This window comes from Prionailurus bengalensis, chromosome E1 (assembly GCF_016509475.1).
Source record: "Prionailurus bengalensis isolate Pbe53 chromosome E1, Fcat_Pben_1.1_paternal_pri, whole genome shotgun sequence".
In the NCBI taxonomy this organism is placed as follows: domain Eukaryota; kingdom Metazoa; phylum Chordata; class Mammalia; order Carnivora; family Felidae; genus Prionailurus; species Prionailurus bengalensis.
In genome coordinates, this window is record NC_057347.1 from 45,712,676 (window position 1) to 45,733,071 (window position 20,396).

General features: G+C 44.6%; 2 protein-coding genes across 4 annotated transcripts in view; both read left to right on the plus strand.

The window, feature by feature from the left end:
* The window catches only part of DCAF7 (DDB1 and CUL4 associated factor 7), a 31,147-nt gene extending 23,963 nt beyond the window's left edge, over window positions 1-7,184 (plus strand). The window contains exons 7-8 of one of the 2 annotated variants that reach the window (XR_006297942.1): window positions 2,339-2,576; window positions 7,112-7,184. Coding sequence is in view for 1 of the 2 variants with exons in the window: in XM_043584943.1 (XP_043440878.1) it covers window positions 2,339-2,511 (173 nt within the window). In the remaining variant the exon portion in view is untranslated. Of the gene's footprint in view, window positions 1-2,338 lie in introns of both variants that reach the window. The other variant, XM_043584943.1, reaches the window with a different exon arrangement.
* A 4,065-nt stretch (window positions 7,185-11,249) lies between these two features.
* LOC122485760 (translational activator of cytochrome c oxidase 1) lies at window positions 11,250-20,173 on the plus strand. Of its 2 annotated transcripts, none has more exons than XM_043584944.1 (5): window positions 11,250-11,807; window positions 13,518-13,624; window positions 14,943-15,070; window positions 15,580-15,757; window positions 16,086-20,173. In XM_043584944.1, exons 1-5 carry the CDS (start codon window positions 11,528-11,530, stop codon window positions 16,284-16,286), a joined length of 894 nt encoding a protein of 297 aa, XP_043440879.1. In that variant the 5' UTR covers window positions 11,250-11,527; the 3' UTR covers window positions 16,287-20,173. The 2 variants fall into 2 exon arrangements, with proteins under 2 accessions (XP_043440879.1, XP_043440880.1); XM_043584945.1 differs by having other exon boundaries at window positions 11,282-11,807; window positions 13,518-13,567.
* The last annotated feature ends 223 nt before the right edge of the window (window positions 20,174-20,396 follow it).

The window sequence follows — 20,396 nt, forward strand, 5'->3', positions numbered from 1 at the left end:
TCCTTAACTATTTTCTAAGGATGGTTTGAGAACTTTAACAAAGGAACTCAATTTGGAGCTTCCCCCCACTTGTGAAATGGAAGCATTCCAGATTTCCAGATGACCTTGTATCTCCGTGATAGTGGAGCTTCTTCTGTATACCGTTCACATCATGTATCAGGTGTAGGCTGTGCCTCACACTGATACTTCCTGGGGACACAGAACGAACTTGCAGTGGGCTCTGGGTGTGTTGAAGGCACTGCATGGCCTGATCAGTAGTGTGTGACTTGTAGTCCCTATCTCACCATTTGCCAGACCAAAAACTGTACCCCTTAAAATATGCTGGTAGTCAGTGTGCTTTTATTCTGGAAATAATATGAGTCTGTTATTAAAAATTAAAACAATACCGAGGTATATAAAATAGGAAGGTGAAAGTTATCTTTTCTCCTTCCTGCCCTATTTCCGCCTCAGTCCCATTCTCTGTAGAGGTGACCTCTAACAACAGCGTGTCTCTTTGAGACCTTTTTATGTGGGTGCATGCATACACACATCCCCTAGTATGAATATCTGTCCCTTTATTTTATAAAGACAGGATTCCGCTCGCCCCGTCGTGTTCTCCTTATCTTTTTCATTTTCAGTGCCTCAGGTTTCCTTCTAACATACTTTTCCCTCTCCTCGCTAATCAGTAGCATCCTCATTTTCTTGTTCATTATGGAGCCAAAGGAGCAATGTCGTTTGGTGGTTTTCTGCTATTTTAGTATTAATTTGGAAGGCATGAAACTTTTCCTGTTTTTGGCCCTCTGCTCATGCCTGTATGTCATTGAGGAGCAGTTGGGGGCCTATGGCCTGTGCACCTCGGGTTGCGGTCTGATTCCTTCATTGTTGCCTTCTTTTTCCCCCAGGGGTGTGGATAGGGAAGGGTGAGACAAGGAGAAAAGAAAGATGTTGTCCATTGTTTGTGGAGAACAGTACCAGTGCCCCCCAGTAGAAACCCATCTTCTGCTCCTGGCAGCTGCCTTTGTCTGGCTCGCTGCTATGTATGTTGCACCTGTTTTGAGTCCCTTCAGGTGAAGGAGCTGTGGCTGAAGAATGCGCTTGGTTGAGAGCAGCACCGAGAAAAAGGAACTTAGTCCTTTAGAGGTCCTGAATGTTGCAAATAAACCCCCAGGGTTCCTGACAGAGGTTGTCCCTGGGAAGGGCCCAGGTTGTACGGCCTTGGTAGAAGGCTAGTGCTGCCCACATGAACCTGGCCTGTTAGGGCTTAGTTTATTCAGATCTACTGTGTATCAGAGACAGGTTTTCACATCAGGATGGGCTGATGGGATCAGGGGACACCATGGTATTGAAGGTCATTGCCTCTTTATTTTTCGTCTCTGAAATTAAGAACTTATTATTTTGATTATAAAAGTAAATAACCACATTACAGATCACTTATCAAATAGAAAAAAGTAAACCTAATTCATTACTTTGCCATCCTCATAATATGTTCTCATTTTTATATATTTTCTTCCAGTCATTTTTCATGTGCTTATTTATTTTTGTTAAGGTTATTACCTTCTTTCTGGTATTTCCCAGGGCACTTTTCTAGGGAAAATTGTTTTGTTTTGTTTTGTTTTTCAACGTTTATTTATTTTTGGGACAGAGAGACAGAGCATGAACGGGGGAGGGGCAGAGAGAGAGGGAGACACAGAATCGGAAACAGGCTCCAGGCTCTGAGCCATCAGCCCAGAGCCTGACGCGGGGCTCGAACTCACGGACCGTGAGATCGTGACCTGGCTGAAGTCGGACGCCTAACCGACTGCGCCACCCAGGCGCCCCTAGGGAAAATTGTTTTTAATAACATGCGTCCACTCAGCACTTTATCTCATCTGATAACAACACCTCATCGAACTATAAAAGTCCATAAAATGGGGTAAAATCCCATTAAGTGGAATCATTAGAGAGGTATCTTTAATCGCTGAAATACTTTAAGTGGCTGAAAATGACGTGTTTGGGGATCATTTTTTATCCCATCATCCTTTCTTGATGTTGCCCCAGGTGAGAGGTGCCCATTTAAGTCCCATTCTACCATCTCAGCTCTGCTGCAGCGAATGGGGCCCTGGGACACATCAGAGGCCTTGCTCCGAGTCCTGGCTTTGCCATTCCCTGGCTGCATAGCTCCGTGGTTTGGGGCGAGTTCCTTAACATTTCTGAATCTCAGTTTCTTCATCTATAAAAAGGGGGCTTAAAATAAAACCTCCCTTGCTGGGGTCTTGGTGAGCAAATGCTTTGTGAACTGTGATACCTCCACCTACCCCAGATGCTGGGATCATTATCCTCCTGACTTGTGACCTTGCTTGCTGGCTTTCTCTGTCACTAGCGGATGATCACCAGGCTCTCATCTGGGACATCCAGCAAATGCCCCGGGCCATCGAGGACCCTATCCTGGCCTACACAGCCGAAGGAGAGATCAACAACGTGCAGTGGGCATCGACTCAGCCTGACTGGATTGCCATCTGCTACAACAACTGCCTGGAGATACTCAGAGTGTAGCACTGGCGGCGCCTTGCCCACGTGGCAGGGGCTTGTGTGTTTCCTGCCTCTGCCCCGTCCCCAAAGTAAGAAGCAACGTGTTTCTGGTGGCCAGTATGTCTTTCATTGCTTTGCACCACTGTTACCAGAAGCTGCTCTAGGAGTTCCTGGCCAGTCATCCCATCGCTGTCTGTGCCAGACTCAGTGCTGTCGGCGCCTCCTCAGCCCAGGGCTGAGTTTTAAGATGTTCTCTCCTTTCCTCTTCTCCTTTGGTTCCTCCATTAAACTTTTCTCTATATTTGTTTGTCAGCTGTTGTGTTAATGAGCATTACAGGCACTGGCTGTGTTTGTATTCATCTGTCCCAGATGTCTCTTCTCTGTCTGCTGCCTAAGGCAGCAATCCGTGTCCATGTCATGTTAGCACTTAAGTGGGAACAATACCAATTTGGAGTTTTTTCCTCTTACTATCAATGTCTTTAACAAATTTCAACTTTGTATATTTTTTACCTATCAGGCTAATTTTTTTATGAAAAGAATTTTACTCTTCCTGGTTTCTGCCTTTGTTTCCTAGTCCACCCTCTTAGCACTTCCTCTCTCCCCTCAGTGCCTGGATCTGGCACTGGGCCCTTGACCCCATGAGCAGTTTGCCTTCTTGAATCACTGAGTGCAGCATACCTGACCAGGAGTCCCAAACCGCCCCGGTGCTCTGAAGTCGGCCAGCTCTCTCACCTTTCCTCAGCCTGCCTCTTCGCAAGGGCATTCTGGGCTCCAAAACAGACATGGGAAGCCTTCTGTTACTTCCTCAAGTACCTCTGTCCAACCCCGGTGGGACCTACTGGGAACGTGTTAGAGCTGAGAGAGACAGCATGCCTGACGTGAAGGGAATGGTTTCAGGAAAGCTGAGCTTAGAGTGCATTTCCAGCACACAGTTTCCTAGTCTGTTCTTCTCTCCAGATGTGAGTCTCAGACCATTTTCTTCCATGGCTTGAATGATAGACAAGCACAATCTGTAAGCTGATCTTTATGATCTCTGTTGGGTTAGTTTGCTGTGACTGGTGGTTGGCCACTCTTGGAGCGCCGTGGGGTGAGAGAGTCCTGCTTGAGAGGCACATCATCAGTGCATCTGATCCTGAACAAGGTCTCCTGTCCAGTGTGGGAGACCGTCAGCCCCTGGAAGGAGTGGACTAATAGGCTGTGATAATCCCTGGCCGTCAAGTGAATAGATAGCTGCAGGCCAGCCAGTTTGTGCACACCTGTTACCTTCCCACCCCATTCGGGTTCTGAGCAGTATTGGACTTGCAGGCCGCAGTGTCTGTTTCCGTTATGTGGGTGAGCTCCATGGAGGGGGCTTGTGTGTGATTCCAGTGGAAGATGAGTCTTTGGGCAGGTGGAGTTTGGGACATGCTCAGAGCCCGAGGGGACTTCGGTCTGTCGTGTTCTGCCACAGGTTTTTGAGCCCCTCTAAGTTGCGCATCTGTTCAGTAGGAGAGTCGCAGACCTCAAGGCTGGTGGTTTTGTCTGCTTGGGCTCTCACCTGCGCTTGAGAAACAAAACAGTTTTGTTTTCCTGGGCCCTTAAACTCTTTTGGTCGAGACTTCTTTTCCAGAGCAGATGTATTTGTATCCCTAAAGTCACGGCTCTTCGCTTTACTACACGGGGGCTCGTTCAAAAAAGGGGGCTCTTTTCTTAGTGTATTTCCCCTCCTTTTTCACTTTATTATTCTGGATTTGGGGCTCGTTAGCTTGCCATCCATTTGAAGTTGACTTTTCTGCAGTTGCTACCAGATTTGCTCTGTGTCATTTGGCAGCGTGAAGCGAGCAGTTCTTGGTCAGAACCCTCCTCTGTTTGCAATTGTATTTGCTGGTTCCAGGGTCCTTCTTAAGGGTAGCAAGTCTGACTTGATGGTTGCTTGCTTTAGGAGGCCATCATGTCCTTACCATGGAAAAGGGCCTGAAGTGGAGGTCAGAGGTGATAAGGAGGGGCTGGGCCTGCTGGGGCACTGAGTTCTAAGTTAAGATTCCTGATCTGCACTTAAACGTGGTCTGAATGGTGAGACGATTTGTCGACCGGAACTCAAAAACAAGGGAAAGATATTAGCCAATAGTAATTAGAATATGTTTGCATAATTTTGTTATTTACTCTGGAAACCAACAACTTTTGGTGGTGGTTTTCCCTTGCCCTGTGGACTCCCTGCCCTCTCACCCCTCCCTAGGCCCTGCAATGCAGTCCTCCTCCTGACATCCCACCTGGGGCCCAGGTGAGACTCCCCAGTCTCCCTGAGCAAACACACACACACAGTCACAGTTGCTGAGATGCTGGTATTTTGATCAGCTCTCTTGCCCTCCGTTTTTACCAGAGGCCAGATGGCCCCTTGGCTGAGGGGGGGCTTTCTGTAGTCTCAAGATTTAGAAAGCCTCTTAGTCAGGCATGCTCCAGGAAATGGAGATCTGTTGTAGTCTATTTAATTGGTTTAGATTTTCAAATTGACACCAGGAGGGAATGGGTGGGAGGCTCTGCATCTGTTGTCCTCTGGTGTGAGAGGAGCAGCGGCCAGGACTTCCCTGGGAAGGCCAGGCAGCAGCGGCGTGTCTGGGCTCTGCTCTCCTGGTGGTGGCCCTTTGATGTGCTCCTGCACCCTGGGCCGAGGCTGCTTCTGTTTTCCTTGTCTGAGGAGAGGGAGAGGTGCTGAGTAAATTCGGCCTAAGGTACCACATCATAGAGTTGGTGAATGGGTACAAGTCCTTCAAGGACTTGAGTGTTTACACCCAGAAGAGTTGGAACTCTCTCCTTCCAGGGAGGAATGAGACAGCAAGTTGAGGACTTGAAGAGGGGAGATACTTGATAACTGGGTGAGAATTTCTTAACAGAACGAGGATCAGCTCTCAAAGAACTGGTTAAGATTTGGAAAGAAACAGAAAAAATTGAGACTCCTACGAGGTTTTGATGATAGTTTTGGCTGAAATTTTCAGAGGAGATTTAGGATTTGGGAGAAAGTCAATGGTAAGTGTTTCTTTAGATCTAGGGAGAAAATATCAAAGGGCAGGAAAGGTCTGAGGTGGCCATGGAATGAGACTGCGCCCTCGGCTTGTGTCAGCCTTTCTGGGCCATTCATCGGGTATGACCTGGGTAACTGGGGACAGGAGCCTCTTCCTGCAGTAGTGCAGCCATAGGTGATGTTTGGTGGCAGAAATCTGTAGGTGTTGGGAGTCCCGTGACCATTCCAAACCATGGCTTTTCTTGGTTGTAGATTTGTACAGAGCAGAGGAAGCAGAGGTTATAACCAGTCATGCCTACTTTTCTCCCCCTCCTTTTTCTTTTCTCTTCCTCTGGCCTTGCCACCATGGAACTTTCTCCCTGCTGCAGCCTGGGCCTCGAATTCTGAGGCTGTAAGAACAGTGGGAGCTGCAGGGTTTACCACACATGGGAGGGGCAGCTCCGTGTGGTCCTGCCACCTTCCCCAGTTTGAGAATATGGCAGCTCCTTTGCCTCCTGGCTTGGAGTAAGGGAGACCATTCAAGTAGACGCCTCTCTCAAAGCAGACACTTCCCTTTACTCTCTGCACTCCAGGATGAGGAAGGAGGGTCATGCCTGGCACTTAGGTTGTGATTTCCCAGGGAGGAGAGCTAAGCTGAGTAGTCACTGTGAACCCTGGACAAGGCTCTCTGTACTGGCTGGGCCAGCTGTCCAGAGTGTCTCATGTTGCAGAGCCTTGCCCACCTCTCCCACCTGCACCCTTTTCTCCCACCATTGTCATTGCCGCTGGCACTCAAAGTCAAAGGTGTGGCTGCACAGTATGGGCCCGGTCCTCTCAGGCTACTTTGTGGATATTATTTTTTTTAAGTATGGAAACATGCAGGTGCCTTCCCAGAGAGGCTTAGACTGGTGTATCAAACCAGAAACAGCTAAGCTAGTGAAAGTATGAACTCAAGAAGAAAGATGTTGGCAGTCTGTGTAACAGCTGGAAAACTCACAAGGACCCACCTTGAGGACAACCCAGTGAATATGGACTTGTGGTGTCTGCTGTTTAAGAGAAATGTTCTCACCTGGGGTTGGCTGTGGTAATACAGTGTGTGACAAAACTTGGTGACCTAAAGCTTTGACTTGCTTGAGTTGAGAATGAATCACTTGCTTGGGTTTCTGTGTATATTATGACCCTGTCAGTGACTACCCCCCCCCCCCCGCCCCGAGTGTGAACTTGTAGCATGATTGTACAAACCTCTATGTAGAAAATGGAGATTTCTTATTCTCTGAAATGTTAAGCTCTAGCCAATCAGTTTCTGCCCCCTTTAGCCTAGTATGTCTGAACTTAATTTCTTGTTATATATTTAAGCTTTTCCTCTATACTATAGGTTTTGTGACATCCCATGGTCAGGTGGAGAGGAAGCTGCCCCCTTGCAGAACTGTACTATCACCATTTTTCTTTTTAAAATATTATTATCACAGGATTGATTGTACACAGGGCTTGTAATAAAATGTTAACACTGTGCTGTGAAACCACAATGGTAAATCTCCATTGAAGGCTACTTCAAAGACACCTGAAAGTGGAGTGTTACATCTATGACTTTATTTCTTGCTTCCTGAGTATATTAAACCTAATTTTCACCCTTTCATTCTGTTTCAGCCTCCTGTATAAGAAGTACCGTATTTTCTGCCCATCATACTTTGTAATAAAACTTGAACATGTATAGACTGAATTTCTTCTTGTAATGAATTCAGTTCTTCCCATTCTGCCACTGTGGGCACATTCCAGAGACTCTGGCTGGGGGGTTAGAGTCTGCCCCGGCCCATCACACTATCTGACAGCCTGACTCATCACCTTTAACCAAACACAGAGCATCTACCCTATGCCAGGGGCCATGGCCTTCAAATTACTTGCAGTCTCCCAGAGGAGACATCCACATAAACAGTTACTGGCAGTGTTATGCAATAATGGGTATGTTTAGGCTTACAGGCTGCCTCCTGAGGAGGAGGTGATCGCCCAGAGAAGGTGATCACCTGGGTGATCTGAGTAGGAGCCAGAGGAGGTCAGGGAAAACTTCACAAGATGAAGGATGTTTGAACTGGGTTTTGAAGGCTGAGTAGGAGCTCTCCGGGAATAGGGAAAGACATTTAAGGCAGAGAGAATATCCACATACAACTCTAGAGGCAAGAAATAATATGGCCATATTCAGAGAAAAAGAAGTTGATACGGGGTTTTGTATGGGGAATGGCAGGAAATGAGGCTAGAGAGGTAAGCAGGAGCCAGATGAAGCAGAATCTTTTGTGCTTTGCAGAAAGTTCAGGCCTTAACTCCTATATGAGACTTTGGAAAATTTACATAGAGGGAAGTCATGCTCAGAATTGCACTTTAGGAGGCCATGAAAAAAATGCCTGAGTAGGAGGTGAAATGGAGTCAGTTCACCTATTATAATAATCAAGATGAGAAAAAGTAAAAGCCTGAACTAAAGCAGGAACAGCAGGAAGGAGAGGACAGGGCATAACTGAAGAGACTTAAGAGATGGGGTAATAAGATTCAGTGAACTATTGGCTGTGAAAGATGACAAATGATAACTCCCAGACCCTCGGGGTTTGGACACCAGGTTCTGATGGCTAACTAGGGTTTCCGCGACCAGGCCAGTTTGCTCAGCCTACGCCCCAATTTGGTAGGAGGGAGGAGTGCCTATCCCCACTGCTATTCAAATGCTCCAGGTCCTAGACGAACACTCCCTCCATTTATTTTTATTTTTATTTTCATTCTGTGCTTATGTTTAACCATTTCAAGGGAAGAGAAGAAGGGCAAATTGTGATTGATGCCATGAGGCAGTATTTGGCAAGTAGTTGCCATTGTGTTGGAAGCGTTGATCTGGGGATGGCAGTGAGTCTGGGAAAGAAGTGTGCACTCTAAGAGTTTAAACTGTGTGGCAAAATAAGCACCTTCTGGCTCTGTTAGAATTGTGCTGTATGGTCTGACAACATGTATTTTATGGGAAATATGAGATTCCTGCTCTTTGTTTTTTAAGGGGAGAACTGGGAGAGTCAACACTGGCATTATTCACCTTGATAGCCTGGGCTAAGCTGCAGGAACAAACCCCCAAGCCTCAGACTGAACACAACAAAATTTTACTTTTTGCTTACATGAAGTTCTTTGGAGGTTGGTCAGCTAGATCATCCAGAATGTGTGGGAGGGAGAGATACGTTTTTCAAGATAGGGTCTGGAAGTGGCTTACTCACTTCTGCCCATATCTGCCAGATTTAGTCACATGATTCCAAGGAAGGTCAAGAAGGATCATCTTCCTGTATGCCTCGGAAGAGGAAATAAAAGTGGCAGATAAATAGTTGTATCTCTGTCATACCATGACTTCAATGATCCTGAAAACCAGGCTCTAGAATGGTTCAGTCATCTGTGAATTTATCTTGAGAACAGTTAAGTATTAGCTCAGACTGAGAAAGTAAAACTCCGCCCTGCTGTTCATCACAGATAGAGACACAGATAAAAGCAGCTGCAAAGTTAACAAGAAACAATACTTCTCCCAAGCATAGCTGTGTCATAACAGTGACTACTTTCTTTTCTTTTTTTAATTCACTGAAAAACTTTGTTCTCTAAAATCATAGACTGTCAGCAAGTTTGCTGTTTGAAATGATATCTGTGAGAATGAAGACCTACAGTCTTGCTTGGAGAATCCAAATCACTGGCAGAGAAGCAGCCTTGATTTCCAGCCAGGTATAGAACCTCAGAGCAGGGGTTTTTGAATATAGCATTCCCCACTTAGCTTTGTAGTTTCCACAGAAACTAAACTCTGTCTGCTTTGCAGTCCAGAACTGATGTTCACCCACTTTTCATACAGCTCTGTGTTCCTTTGAGCCTATCAAACTCTATTTCATTGAAATTTCGCCTAACCTCCACCTTTGTCCATACTATATGTATATTAGTACATATACTATATTAGTACATATACTATATTATACTATATTAGTACATATACAAATCTTTTCCTTTGTTTGGTGAGACACCCCACCATCCCTATAGTGCGCAGTTTTCCTTGTTGCAGTGAGTCTATAGTCTGACTTTGTTGAACTACAGATTTGCCTTGGTAGACTTAGGCTGATTGGACAAGGGCAACCTCAAACTTCACTTTGGCCTTTATGCTTATTTGCAATTATAAATTCTCTTAATTTGCTTTTTGCTATTCAAAGTAACATTTATATTATACTATATTTTTAAATTACAAAAAGTAATACTATCTATGAATAGTATTTTAATAAGCACATGAAAAGATGTTTGACATCATTCGTCATTAGGGAAATACAAATCAAAACCACAATGAGAAACCACTTCATGGGGCACCTGGGTGGCTCAGTGGGTTAAGCATCCTACTTCAGCTCAGGTCATGATCTCAGAGCACGTGAGTTCGAGCCCCGCATCAGGCTCTCTGCTGACAGCTCAGAGCCTGGAGCCTGCGTCAGATGCTGTTGTCTGCCTCTCTCTCAGCCCTTCCCCCCCCTCATGCTATGTCTCTCTGTCTCAAAATGAATAAACATAAAAAAAAAAAAAGAAACCACTTCATACCCACTAGGATGTCAACAGCTATAGTCAAAAAGAGATGTGTTGGCAAGGATGTACAGAAAAGTGGAAACCTCATACGTTGCTGGTGGGAATGTAAAATAATGCAACTGTTTTGGAAAACTGTGGCAGTTCCTCAAAAGGTTGAATGGAGTTACTATACAACCCACCAGTTCCACTCCTTGTTGTATACCCAAGAGAAACAAAAACATGTCTGTACAAAAACTTGAACATAAATGTTCATGACTATTATTCATATAGTCAAAAGGTGGAAACAACCCAAATGTCCATCAACTGATGAATGGGTAAATAAAATTGGTATATCCATACAATGGAATATTTTTTGGCAATTAAAAGGAATGAAATACTGACATATGCTACATGGATGAAGCCTAGAAACACTATATGCTAAGTGAAAGAAGGCAGTCACAGAGGACCACATATTGTATGATTCTGTTCACATGAGATGTTCAGAATAGGCAAACCCATAGAGGCAGAAGTAAATTGGTGGTTTCCTAGGACTGAGGGAATTGGGGGGAAATGGGCAATGACTAATGGGTAAAAGGTTTCTTTCTGGGGTGACTAAAATGTAAAATTGATTGTTATGATGGCAACACAAATCTGTGAATACATATACTAAAAGCCATTATACACTTTAAATTGGTGACTTGTATGACATGTAAATCATGTCAATAAAGCTGTTTAAAACAAAACAAAACAAAAAACCCGAAGAACTGTGCCAGACACAAGGGTACCAACCTGCTCTCAAAGAATTTAATACTGTGGCAGAGCCATAAACATGTTTATATTAAAAAGTTATGTGCTAAGGTACAGACGTGTACAAAGAGTTATGTGAGCACAAAGTAGGGCATCTGAACCCGACTGGAGAATCTGGAGATGTTTCCATTTGGTGGAAAATGATGCCTGAGCTGAATCTTGAAGGAAAACAAAAGTTAGCCAGGTGAAGTCAAGTGGAACAAAGACCAGCAAAGACAGGTTTGTGTTGAACAAAGGAACTGGGAGAAGTACTAGGAGTAATCTGATGTTTCTAATATGGCAAAGTACGAGGAGAGTGCCGAGCCCATCGCAAAGAAGCTTAGATAACAATAATAAATTCCTAAGTGAACTATTAGTTACAGCTTAAAAAAAAAAAAAAAGGTCGCCCCGCTTCGCCCCAGCTCTGCACAGGTACGACAAACAAGCGAGTACCGCGAGGCGGAACGGATTTTGTGGGCGATGGGGGCACGTTTCCGGAACGGACCGCGGAAAGGAAGTGTGTTACTTTATGGAGGGCACCCACTCCCGGCTTCCGCGGGGATGGTGCAGGGTGCTTCGTGTCACTACTTCCCCGGCCTGGCCTGAGCACTTGGGTCTCCGGTGAAGGGCGGAGGTAGCCGCAGGCTCGGGACCTGCTTGTTTCTCTGGCGGACACCACGGGCTGACCGTGGTCGCTGCTCTTTGGCTGCTCTTGCTGACCTTGGCCCAGGGTCGGACCCGATGGCGTCTTGGGCCGCTGTCAGCCTAAGCAGAGTTCCTGCCCGGTGCTTGTGGGCGCAAGGCCCCGGTGTCCGGGCGGCTCTTCCGTCCACCCTCGCGGCCTCCCAGCCTGAGCCCACGGGCTGCAACCCCGCTCCGGGCAGGACGCTGCACCTCAGCGCGGCGGTCCCCGCAGGGCACAACAAGTGGTCCAAAGTCCGGCATATCAAGGGTCCCAAGGACGCCGAAAGGAGTCGCATCTTCTCCAAGCTCTGTTTGAGCATCCGCCTGGCGGTTAAAGGTAAGAACCTGACGGTCGTCCGCTGCTGTCCTCTCCGCGCCCAAAGCCTCGCTTGCCTCTCAGAGCTAAACCAGAGCCAACCCCGATCCTTGGTCCTTCATATTCTTTTCTTTTCCTAATACTCACCGTTGCCCACTTTATAAACGTTCAAAACCCCTCCCTACACTGTAGGTCTCCACTCACCTTTCCAGATGCTGAGCGTATGCCTGCTTGTCACAGAGTTGCTCTTAGGATGATAATGGTGAAAGTGACTTCATTCTAGAGTGTAGCTGGGTACTTCTTAGAAACAGACCCTAAGGGTAAGGTCACTCGTGTGTCTTTTCAGTAGAGACAAATCAAACCCTCTAGTCCCCTCTGGTAGCACATAGGTTGTGTGGCAGGGGCGTTGAGTAAAGCTGTTAGTTGCCCAGACTCAGTTTGCTTTGTTAGGGTTTCCTAAGACACATTTTCTTGGAAGGTAAGTTTGCAAGCATGGTTTTTTCAACTGTGTAGCCACTGTAGAAAGGCTTTTTTGTTTTTGTTTTTGTTTTTGTATTTAGTGTCAGATACCTGTAGGAGTGGAGAACAAGTCCTATAAAAATTATGGACTTCAGAGTCAAGAAGACTTGGTTTCTGTCACTTACTATCTGTATGACTTTGAGCAAATGGCTTAACCTTGATGAGTTTCAGTTTTCTTTCTTTATTTTTTTAAATGTTTATTTATTTTTGAGAGAGAGAGAGAGAGTGAAAGCAGAGGAGGGACAGAGAGAAGGAGACACCGAATGTGAAGCAGGCTCCAGGCTCTGAGCTGTCAGCACAGAGCCTGACGCAGGGCTCGAACTCATAAATGATGAGATCATGACCTGATCTGGAGTCGGACACTTAACCAACTGAGCCACCCAGGTTCCCTGAGTTTCAGTTTTCTTTTTTTAAAACTTTTTTTTTCAACGTTTTTTATTTATTTTTGGGACAGAGAGAAACAGAGCATGAACGGGGGAGGGGCAGAGAGAGAGGGAGACACAGCATCTGAAACAGGCTCCAGGCTCTGAGCCATCAGCCCAGAGCCCGACGCGGGGCTCGAACTCACGGACCGCGAGATCGTGACCTGGCTGAAGTCGGACGCTTAACCGACTGCGCCACCCAGGCGCCCGAGTTTCAGTTTTCTAATCTAAAACAGGGATAGTGCCTACCTTGAGGTCATTTCTGGTGCATAATAGGCACTCAGTAAATATAAGTTTACCCCTAGAACTCATGCCTGATATTTCTCTTTGCTTCCTTTTCTTCTAAAATCTTGATACTGAGTTAGATAACAGTATTGAATGTTTGTTATGTGCACTGGTAATACAAGACAATGAGATATAGCCCCTACTCTTAGAGACAGCATGATTACATGCTGTCATGTGAATGTTTCAATAATTACAAAATAGTGGTGTCAGAGCAAGGGGTATTAATAAGTCCAGGAAATGTTGGTACCATTTTCATTTCTTACCCGATTCAAAGTGGTGTTCACTGAAACCTAGCAGGAAGATATCCGCCCTTAAAGAGTGAATTAGAACCTTCTTTTCCAAAATACTTCTCTGTATTCAAACGCTGAATTAATTTCTAAATGAACTGAGAGCTAAGTGGCGACCTGCTGCTCTTCTGGCTGGAGGTGGGTAGAGTGGCAGAAATCCCTTCTTTCCCCCTGGCTGTAATGCAGTGTTTTCACTCACTCTTTTCTCTCTATCTCAGAAGGAGGCCCCAACCCTGAACTCAACAGCAGTCTGGCCAACATCTTAGAGGTGTGTCGCAGCAAGCACATGCCCAAGTCAACGATTGAGGCATCACTGAAAATGGGGGTGTGTCCTCACTTTGACATTTTCTTATTGATCACAGCCCCTCCGGGGCCCATGTCTGGAAGGCCACTAAACACTCTGAAATTATCAGAGAGAAGAGTAGCATTGTGGTCGATACCCTCAATACAGAGCCTTCTGGTGGCTCTGTGTCCTTGGACATTGGTTGTGGGAGCATAATCAGGAACAGGATGAATAGACAATGTACAGAAGCATATGGCCTAGGGACCTAGGACTGCTTAGCCAAGTATGTGAGGAGATGAGAGAGAAAGAAGGGACACAGTGTGGGGAATATTAGATTGAGAAAAGGTTTGTTTTTCAGATATTTATGCCCTAAAGGAGAAGAGCCAGTAGAAAGAGAGACAGGGGCAATAGTGATGGTGGGAGGGGCAAGGATGTAGAGCCCAGTTATGTGAATTGTCTTTGAGCCCAGGTGAGAGGACACCTCTTCCTCTGGGACAAGTAGGAAGGATTTGAGGAATGATAATCATCTTAATAGCCAATAATTATTGAGTGCTTACTCTAGGCCAAACACTTTGATAAGAACTTTGTATGCGTTATCTCACTGAATCCGCAAAACAACCTTAAGTGGAAACCGGGAAACAGAAAGATTAGGTGACCAAGTCACAGAGAAAATGACAGACTTGAAACCAGACAGACTCTAGAGCCTGTTCTTTAACCATTTATAAATACTGCCTTCATGTGGGCTGTGGAAGGAAGAAATTGTCATTTGGGAGTTCCTGGAAAGGCAGCAGGGCAGGGTGCTTGGAGAGAGTCGTGAAAGTTGTGCAGGCAAGGGATAAATGGAGGTGGCATGGAAGGTCCAGATGAGATTGATTGGTCATTAGACTTCTGATGAATTGTTTGAATTTTGTGGCCCTGCTATTTTCAGTGGTTCTTATGATAGGGCCCAAGTGTGCTATTTCCTGAAGCAGTACTCAGCACCCCAGGGGAGACTTCACCGATGGGTTTCATGCAGGGTGGGCATAGGAGGAGGAGTCTTGGGAGTTGGGTGGGGTGTGTGTGTGTGTGTGTTAGATGTGAGATTCAGCTGGGAAAGGGAGGAAATGAAACTGGGAGATGGCTGACTGATTGTTCAGGGACCAGAGAAACAGACTCCCTTCCCAGTAAGGGGTTATACTTTCAGTTACCTCAAAAGTTGGTCCCAAGGGCCACCGCTCAGCAGTGGGGGACAACAATAAAGACTTGAGAGTCTAAGCTCTACTCCAGAGAGCCCCTCCCATGGAGTTGTTATCTGTGTTCTGGGCTGGGATGCAGGAGGGAACTGGGAAACAGGAAAATGTGCTCATGTTGTTTATTGCAGAAAACCAAGGATGTTTATTTGCTGTATGAGGGCCGAGGCCCTGGTGGCTCTTCCCTGCTCATTGAGGCATTATCCAACAGTGGCTCCAAGTGCTATTCAGACATCAGACATATCCTGAACAAGAACGGGTAGGTATATGTGTAGGGAAAGTGGAAGGCTATGAAGCCATAAAGTTCCAATTCTTTGCAAGGAAAATACTGTTGTTCTTGGCGGTGTTTCAAGTTTTAAGCACACTTCATCCTTAGCAGAATCCAAGTGGGATCATTTCTTCTCCCTTGTCTCGTTCTGTACTAGGCAGGATCCAGAAGACTTGTTCGTTAGATGTAGAAGGGGCTCTTTGGCCTATTTTCCTCATGTGTAGCCATATAATGTCCAGGTCTTAAAATGTACTACCGAGACTGGAATCTTAAAAGATGAGCAAAGTTTTTGCATCCACTAAACTCCAATCAGGGCAGAAAGTAGGGGACGGAGATATGTTTGGATTATTCCCTTGCCAGGTCATAGCTGCATCTTCTCCTTCAGAAGTATGTATGTCTATACTCCGAAGGCTGGGTGGGAAATAAGAGTATTAGAATGCAGTGCTATGTGGAGGCTGAGTCTAAAGGCATTTGGTCTGGCGCATTTCCTTTCCTTTTAGGGGAATGATGGCTGATGGAGCTCGCCACTCCTTTGACAAAAAGGGGGTGATCGTGGTTGGAGTGGAGGACCGAGAGAAGAAAGCCGTGAACCTAGAGCGTGCCCTGGAGATGGCAATTGAAGCAGGAGCTGAAGATGTCAAGGAAACTGAAGACGAAGAGGAAAAGAACATTTTTAAAGTGAGTATGAAGACTTAGTGTTTGGTGGACTTCTGAGAGGATCCTAATAGATGCGTTAAGGCATGCCTCTCTCGGTTTCTTCTTTTGTGCCCTGGGGTACAGGTGACATAAAGAGTTCACACATTGCACAAACATTTATTATGTGAATACTGGAAAGGGCTTACTGAGGACTTTGAGAAGGATTCAGAACTCTGAAAACTATATCTCTGCTCGTAAAGAACTTAAATCTGGTGATTCATAATAGTAATTGCATTCAGGTTTTGCAGAGTTCTGACTGGCCTTACCCTGTTACCTCCTGACTCCTCACCAGACTTTCCTTTGTCCCTAGTTTATTTGTGATGCCTCTTCACTGCATCAAGTGAGGAAGAAGCTGGACTCGCTGGGCTTGTGTTCTGTGTCCTGTTCGCTAGAATTCATCCCCAACACAAAGGTGCGGCTTGCTGACCCCGACCTGGAGCAGGCTGCCCTTCTCATCCAGGCTCTTGGCAACCACGAGGATGTGATCCAGGTCTATGACAACATTGAGTAACCAGGCTGTATGTGCCCATGAGGTCCTTCCTAGGCAACTGGCAGCCCTTTCTGGAGCACAGGCTTTCGCAGCGTACTCTGAGACTGAAGCAGATTGGAGACCTAGCAGCTTAGGAGACACAAAACCAAGACCTGCAGCCCTTTGAGGCCAAGGGAATCACTACATCTCTGTGGGGCCTCTTTGTCAGTTCTGCTGATGTCTCATAGCCCTCCTGGATGCAGGGTGGAAACAGCCAGCTAATCAGACTCTGATCTCAGGGAAGGATAGGTGCCCTGAGGACCCATGTACTATAAACTACTTTTTTTTTTTTTTTTAAGAGAGAGAGAGAGAATGCCTGAGCAAGGTAGAGGGGCAGAGGGAGAGAGAATCTCAAGCAGGCTCCACGCTCAGCATGAAGCCTGACACAGGGCTCAGTCCCACAAATGACCTGAGCCGAAATCAAGAGCCAGATAATCAACTGAGCCACCCAGGCACCTCGGAAGCTACTCTTAAATAAGGTGATTGAAAAAAAAAATAATAATAATAAGGTGATTGATGTGGGTTGCTGCACTGCTATTGTGTGGGTCTTCTGTTTCCTGGGTTTTTGTCCAGCTGTTGGAACCCTGTTGACTTCCTTTGACATCTATGGGTTTAGTTCCACTACTCCAGAACTTTTTTTTTTTTTTAATTGACCAAAGAAATGTAGCTCTCTTTGGGTACTACTCTGTGCTCTAATGCTGGTTTAATGGCCTAAACCTGTCACTGATCATGCAAATAGTATTTGTCAAACACCTGTGTACCAAGACCTGTACTTACCAGGAGTACAGGCTATTTATTTGGTGCCCTGAGTTAGATCCTGCCCTAAGGCATAAGACCTCAGAGGTCAGACACAGGACTTCTGTCTGCTGGAGCTATCCTAGGGCAGTGTGAGCTGCTGTGCCTGCATCCTTGTTCTCTTCAGGTGGCCTCTGTGCTCTGCTTCTGCCAGAGAGCTTAAGGTTCTAACCCAGTAGGAAACCCAAGTGCCAATAATAAGGGACTCCCAGGCCCTGCTTTGCCCAGCCTTCCATGTGTTCTGAGATTGGTCAGAGTGGACCTGTGAGCAGATTGGACTGCTCTCAGGAAAGGCTATGCCATGCTGGTTTTGAAACTTGCTTGATCCCCAGAACACCCACCCTGTCTCCTTTTCATCCCTGCTGCTAAATGATGGGGCACTGGGAACTGGAGAGGAAATGAGAATAGAAGGAAGGGTGAAGGACTGAGTCAGAGCCTGACAGCTGGGGAATAGGACCCTTTGTACATTATGCTCTTCAGAGTCACTTTTGGGTTTAGAGAGACCAAGAGTGCCAATCACCTGTGCTGGAGCCCGTCAAGCATGTCAGGCCTGGAGTAGCTTTTTGATCCCTATTATTCACCTACTCAAGTTTTTTAAGCCAGTTCTGAACTCAGTAATTTTCCTGAAGGAGCCTCAGGTAAATGAGGAAAAGAAGAAAAACCAATTTGGCTATAAATAATAACTTCCTCCTTCTAGGAAAAGATTCCTAATTCCATCATGACTTCAGCAGTTGGAGAGCAAAGGCAAGGGGGAGGAAAACCAATGAATAAACCATGAAAATGCCAAAGCATATGCTCTTATACCTCATTTCATAATCATGATACTACCTGGAATTTTGTTTGTATAGGAGATAACTCATCCAAATATCTGATGAACACATCATTAAAATAGTGCAACTTAAAGTTGAAGTGCTGCTTTGTAATTTATAAGATGATTCTTTCATATGTTATTTATTTGATTTTCACAGAAAACCTATAAAATAATGAGGCCAAGTATTTTATGAACAAATGGTCTCATACCAAGCAGGTGAGAATAGGTCTAATACTACATTTTCTATTGATAGACCTTGGTTTGTAAAATAGCTCTGTTTTGTAAACTTTGAATATAATTATAATTTGGAGGAATGTGATAATTTCTGATATGAGACATCTGCACCAGGAAAGCCATCTCTGGAAGGGAACTTGGCTACTCATGTGAACATTCCTCTAGTCTAATAGGTAGGATTTGTTAATAATTTTCGTGTAACCAATTTTCTTCCAGCAAGGCATACTAGATGGCTCTGCACTGACCCCTGGTGGTGCCCCACAGTCTTTCCTGAGGTTAATATGGAAGAGGCAGAAATGAAACCTTATTTGGACCTGTTCTGCTTCTAAGTCTGCTAGAGCGCTTTAGCTACATAGGTTAAGTAGTTAAATAACTATTTAGCTGAATAGTTAATTAGAGAGGGTAGGAGTTATTCTTCTACTAAAACTTATTTTTCAAAGAATATTTTAGTTCAGAAAATGTTTACAATATAATGTTAAGTGGAAAACAAAGATGTGAAAAACTGTATAGTATGGTCCAAATTTTAAAATCTAGTCATATCTATGTATGAACTTAAAAAAAAAAAACAGAAGGAAGTGTATCAAAATCTCAAAACTGGTTATCTCTGAATGGTGATGTTATCACTGAGTTTTATTTTCTATAATCATATATTTTACCAGGGGAAACATTTTTTCAAAAGAAAACTCGTCACATTATTGTCCAACTAGGGAGACCACATGTGAGAAGCCAGGAGTCAGGCATACCTTAAAGTCAAGAATGAGGTCTGGTCCTGGCTTGCCTTTACCTTGTCTTTGGTCATTGTCTTAGCAACACAAAATCATTCAATACCTTGCAGCTGGCTTGGGCTCACTTTCAAGTGACCTTTTAGTGGGATGGGAGTATTGGTGACCAGTTCTGTCCATAGCCTTGACTCTTAAAAGAAGTGTTCATGTGCTTTGTAGCTGCCTTCACTCTGCCAGAGGCCCCAGCTGAATCAAATAGGAACCATGAAGGCTTTGCCTCCAGCCAACAATAGAAAAACCATGAGTTACTGAGTTATTTTTTTGTCTTTTTTTTATTCTCTGAAACTTACAGTACAACAGTGAGTATGACTTCACACTGGAAGAAATCGCAACTTGTAGACTTTTACAAGTCCCCTGGACTCCTCTAGAGATGTTCTGAGGAGGAAATAAATGAGCCAGTAGGTCTGACAAGAGAGAATGTTATGATAGATGCTGTATTAGTCTTGACTGAAATGGCTTTCTCTCCTGGTGCTACCCCTGGACACTGAACAGGATAGTAGTTTCTACTTTTTCCTCTTTTTATCTTTCTTTTGACTATGCCAAAAAGGTAACATTGGGTTTTTTTGAATGAGTAAGTGAACCTCAAATGGGGGACTTCCCTACCCCCTTACTTGTAAGATACAACCAACATTAACAATCTACTCTTTATTATTCAACTCATTGGAACTGATCTGCTGGGGAATAAATTTTAACTCTTCCATTTGCCAGCAACCTTGGACAAGAACTTCACCTCTTTGTACCTGTTTCTTCATGTATAAAATATGGATAATAGTATCTATCTCTTAGGGCTATTTTGAGAATTAAGTAAGTTAATATATGTTAAGCACTTAAGACAGTGCCTGGCAATAGTAAGTGCTCAATAAATGTTGCCCCCCCCCCCCACTAAATATGAATGAACATTTTTTTAAAACTGAAATGTGATTGCCCTCTACATTTCAGCCTTATAAACTATTTTTGTTTTTGTTTTTGTTTTTCACTTCACAATATATCCTGGATGTTGCAATCAACATTACTTACTTTTGCTCATTTGCAAAGTGTTCCTTTGGGTAAATTTATAGAAATGGAATTTCAAAATGGAAAAGCAGTTTTACTCTATAAGTTAATGTCAATAATAAATAAAATATCATGGTTGTAAAAATCTTCTATGAGGTATACATCAATCCTTAACAATGCAGATAAAGTGTTTGAACTGGTAACCTGGATATATTCTACTTTACCTCTGAATTAAAAGAATTTTCAGAAAATCAGGTGGTAGTTTTGTTTTCTTTTTTTTTATACCAAATTCATCGAACTATCCCAAAGAGCATTCATTTGTGTTTATTGTTCCCTATCTTGTGTTCAAGTGTCCCTCTGCTCTTGAAAGAAAAAAAAGGAAAGTAGTAATGCAGCTTGTATATGACAGGGCTGCCTGAGGCCCTGAGCTCTAGGGACAGGTCGTGATCCTTGAAGTCAGGTATGGTTCAGGTATTT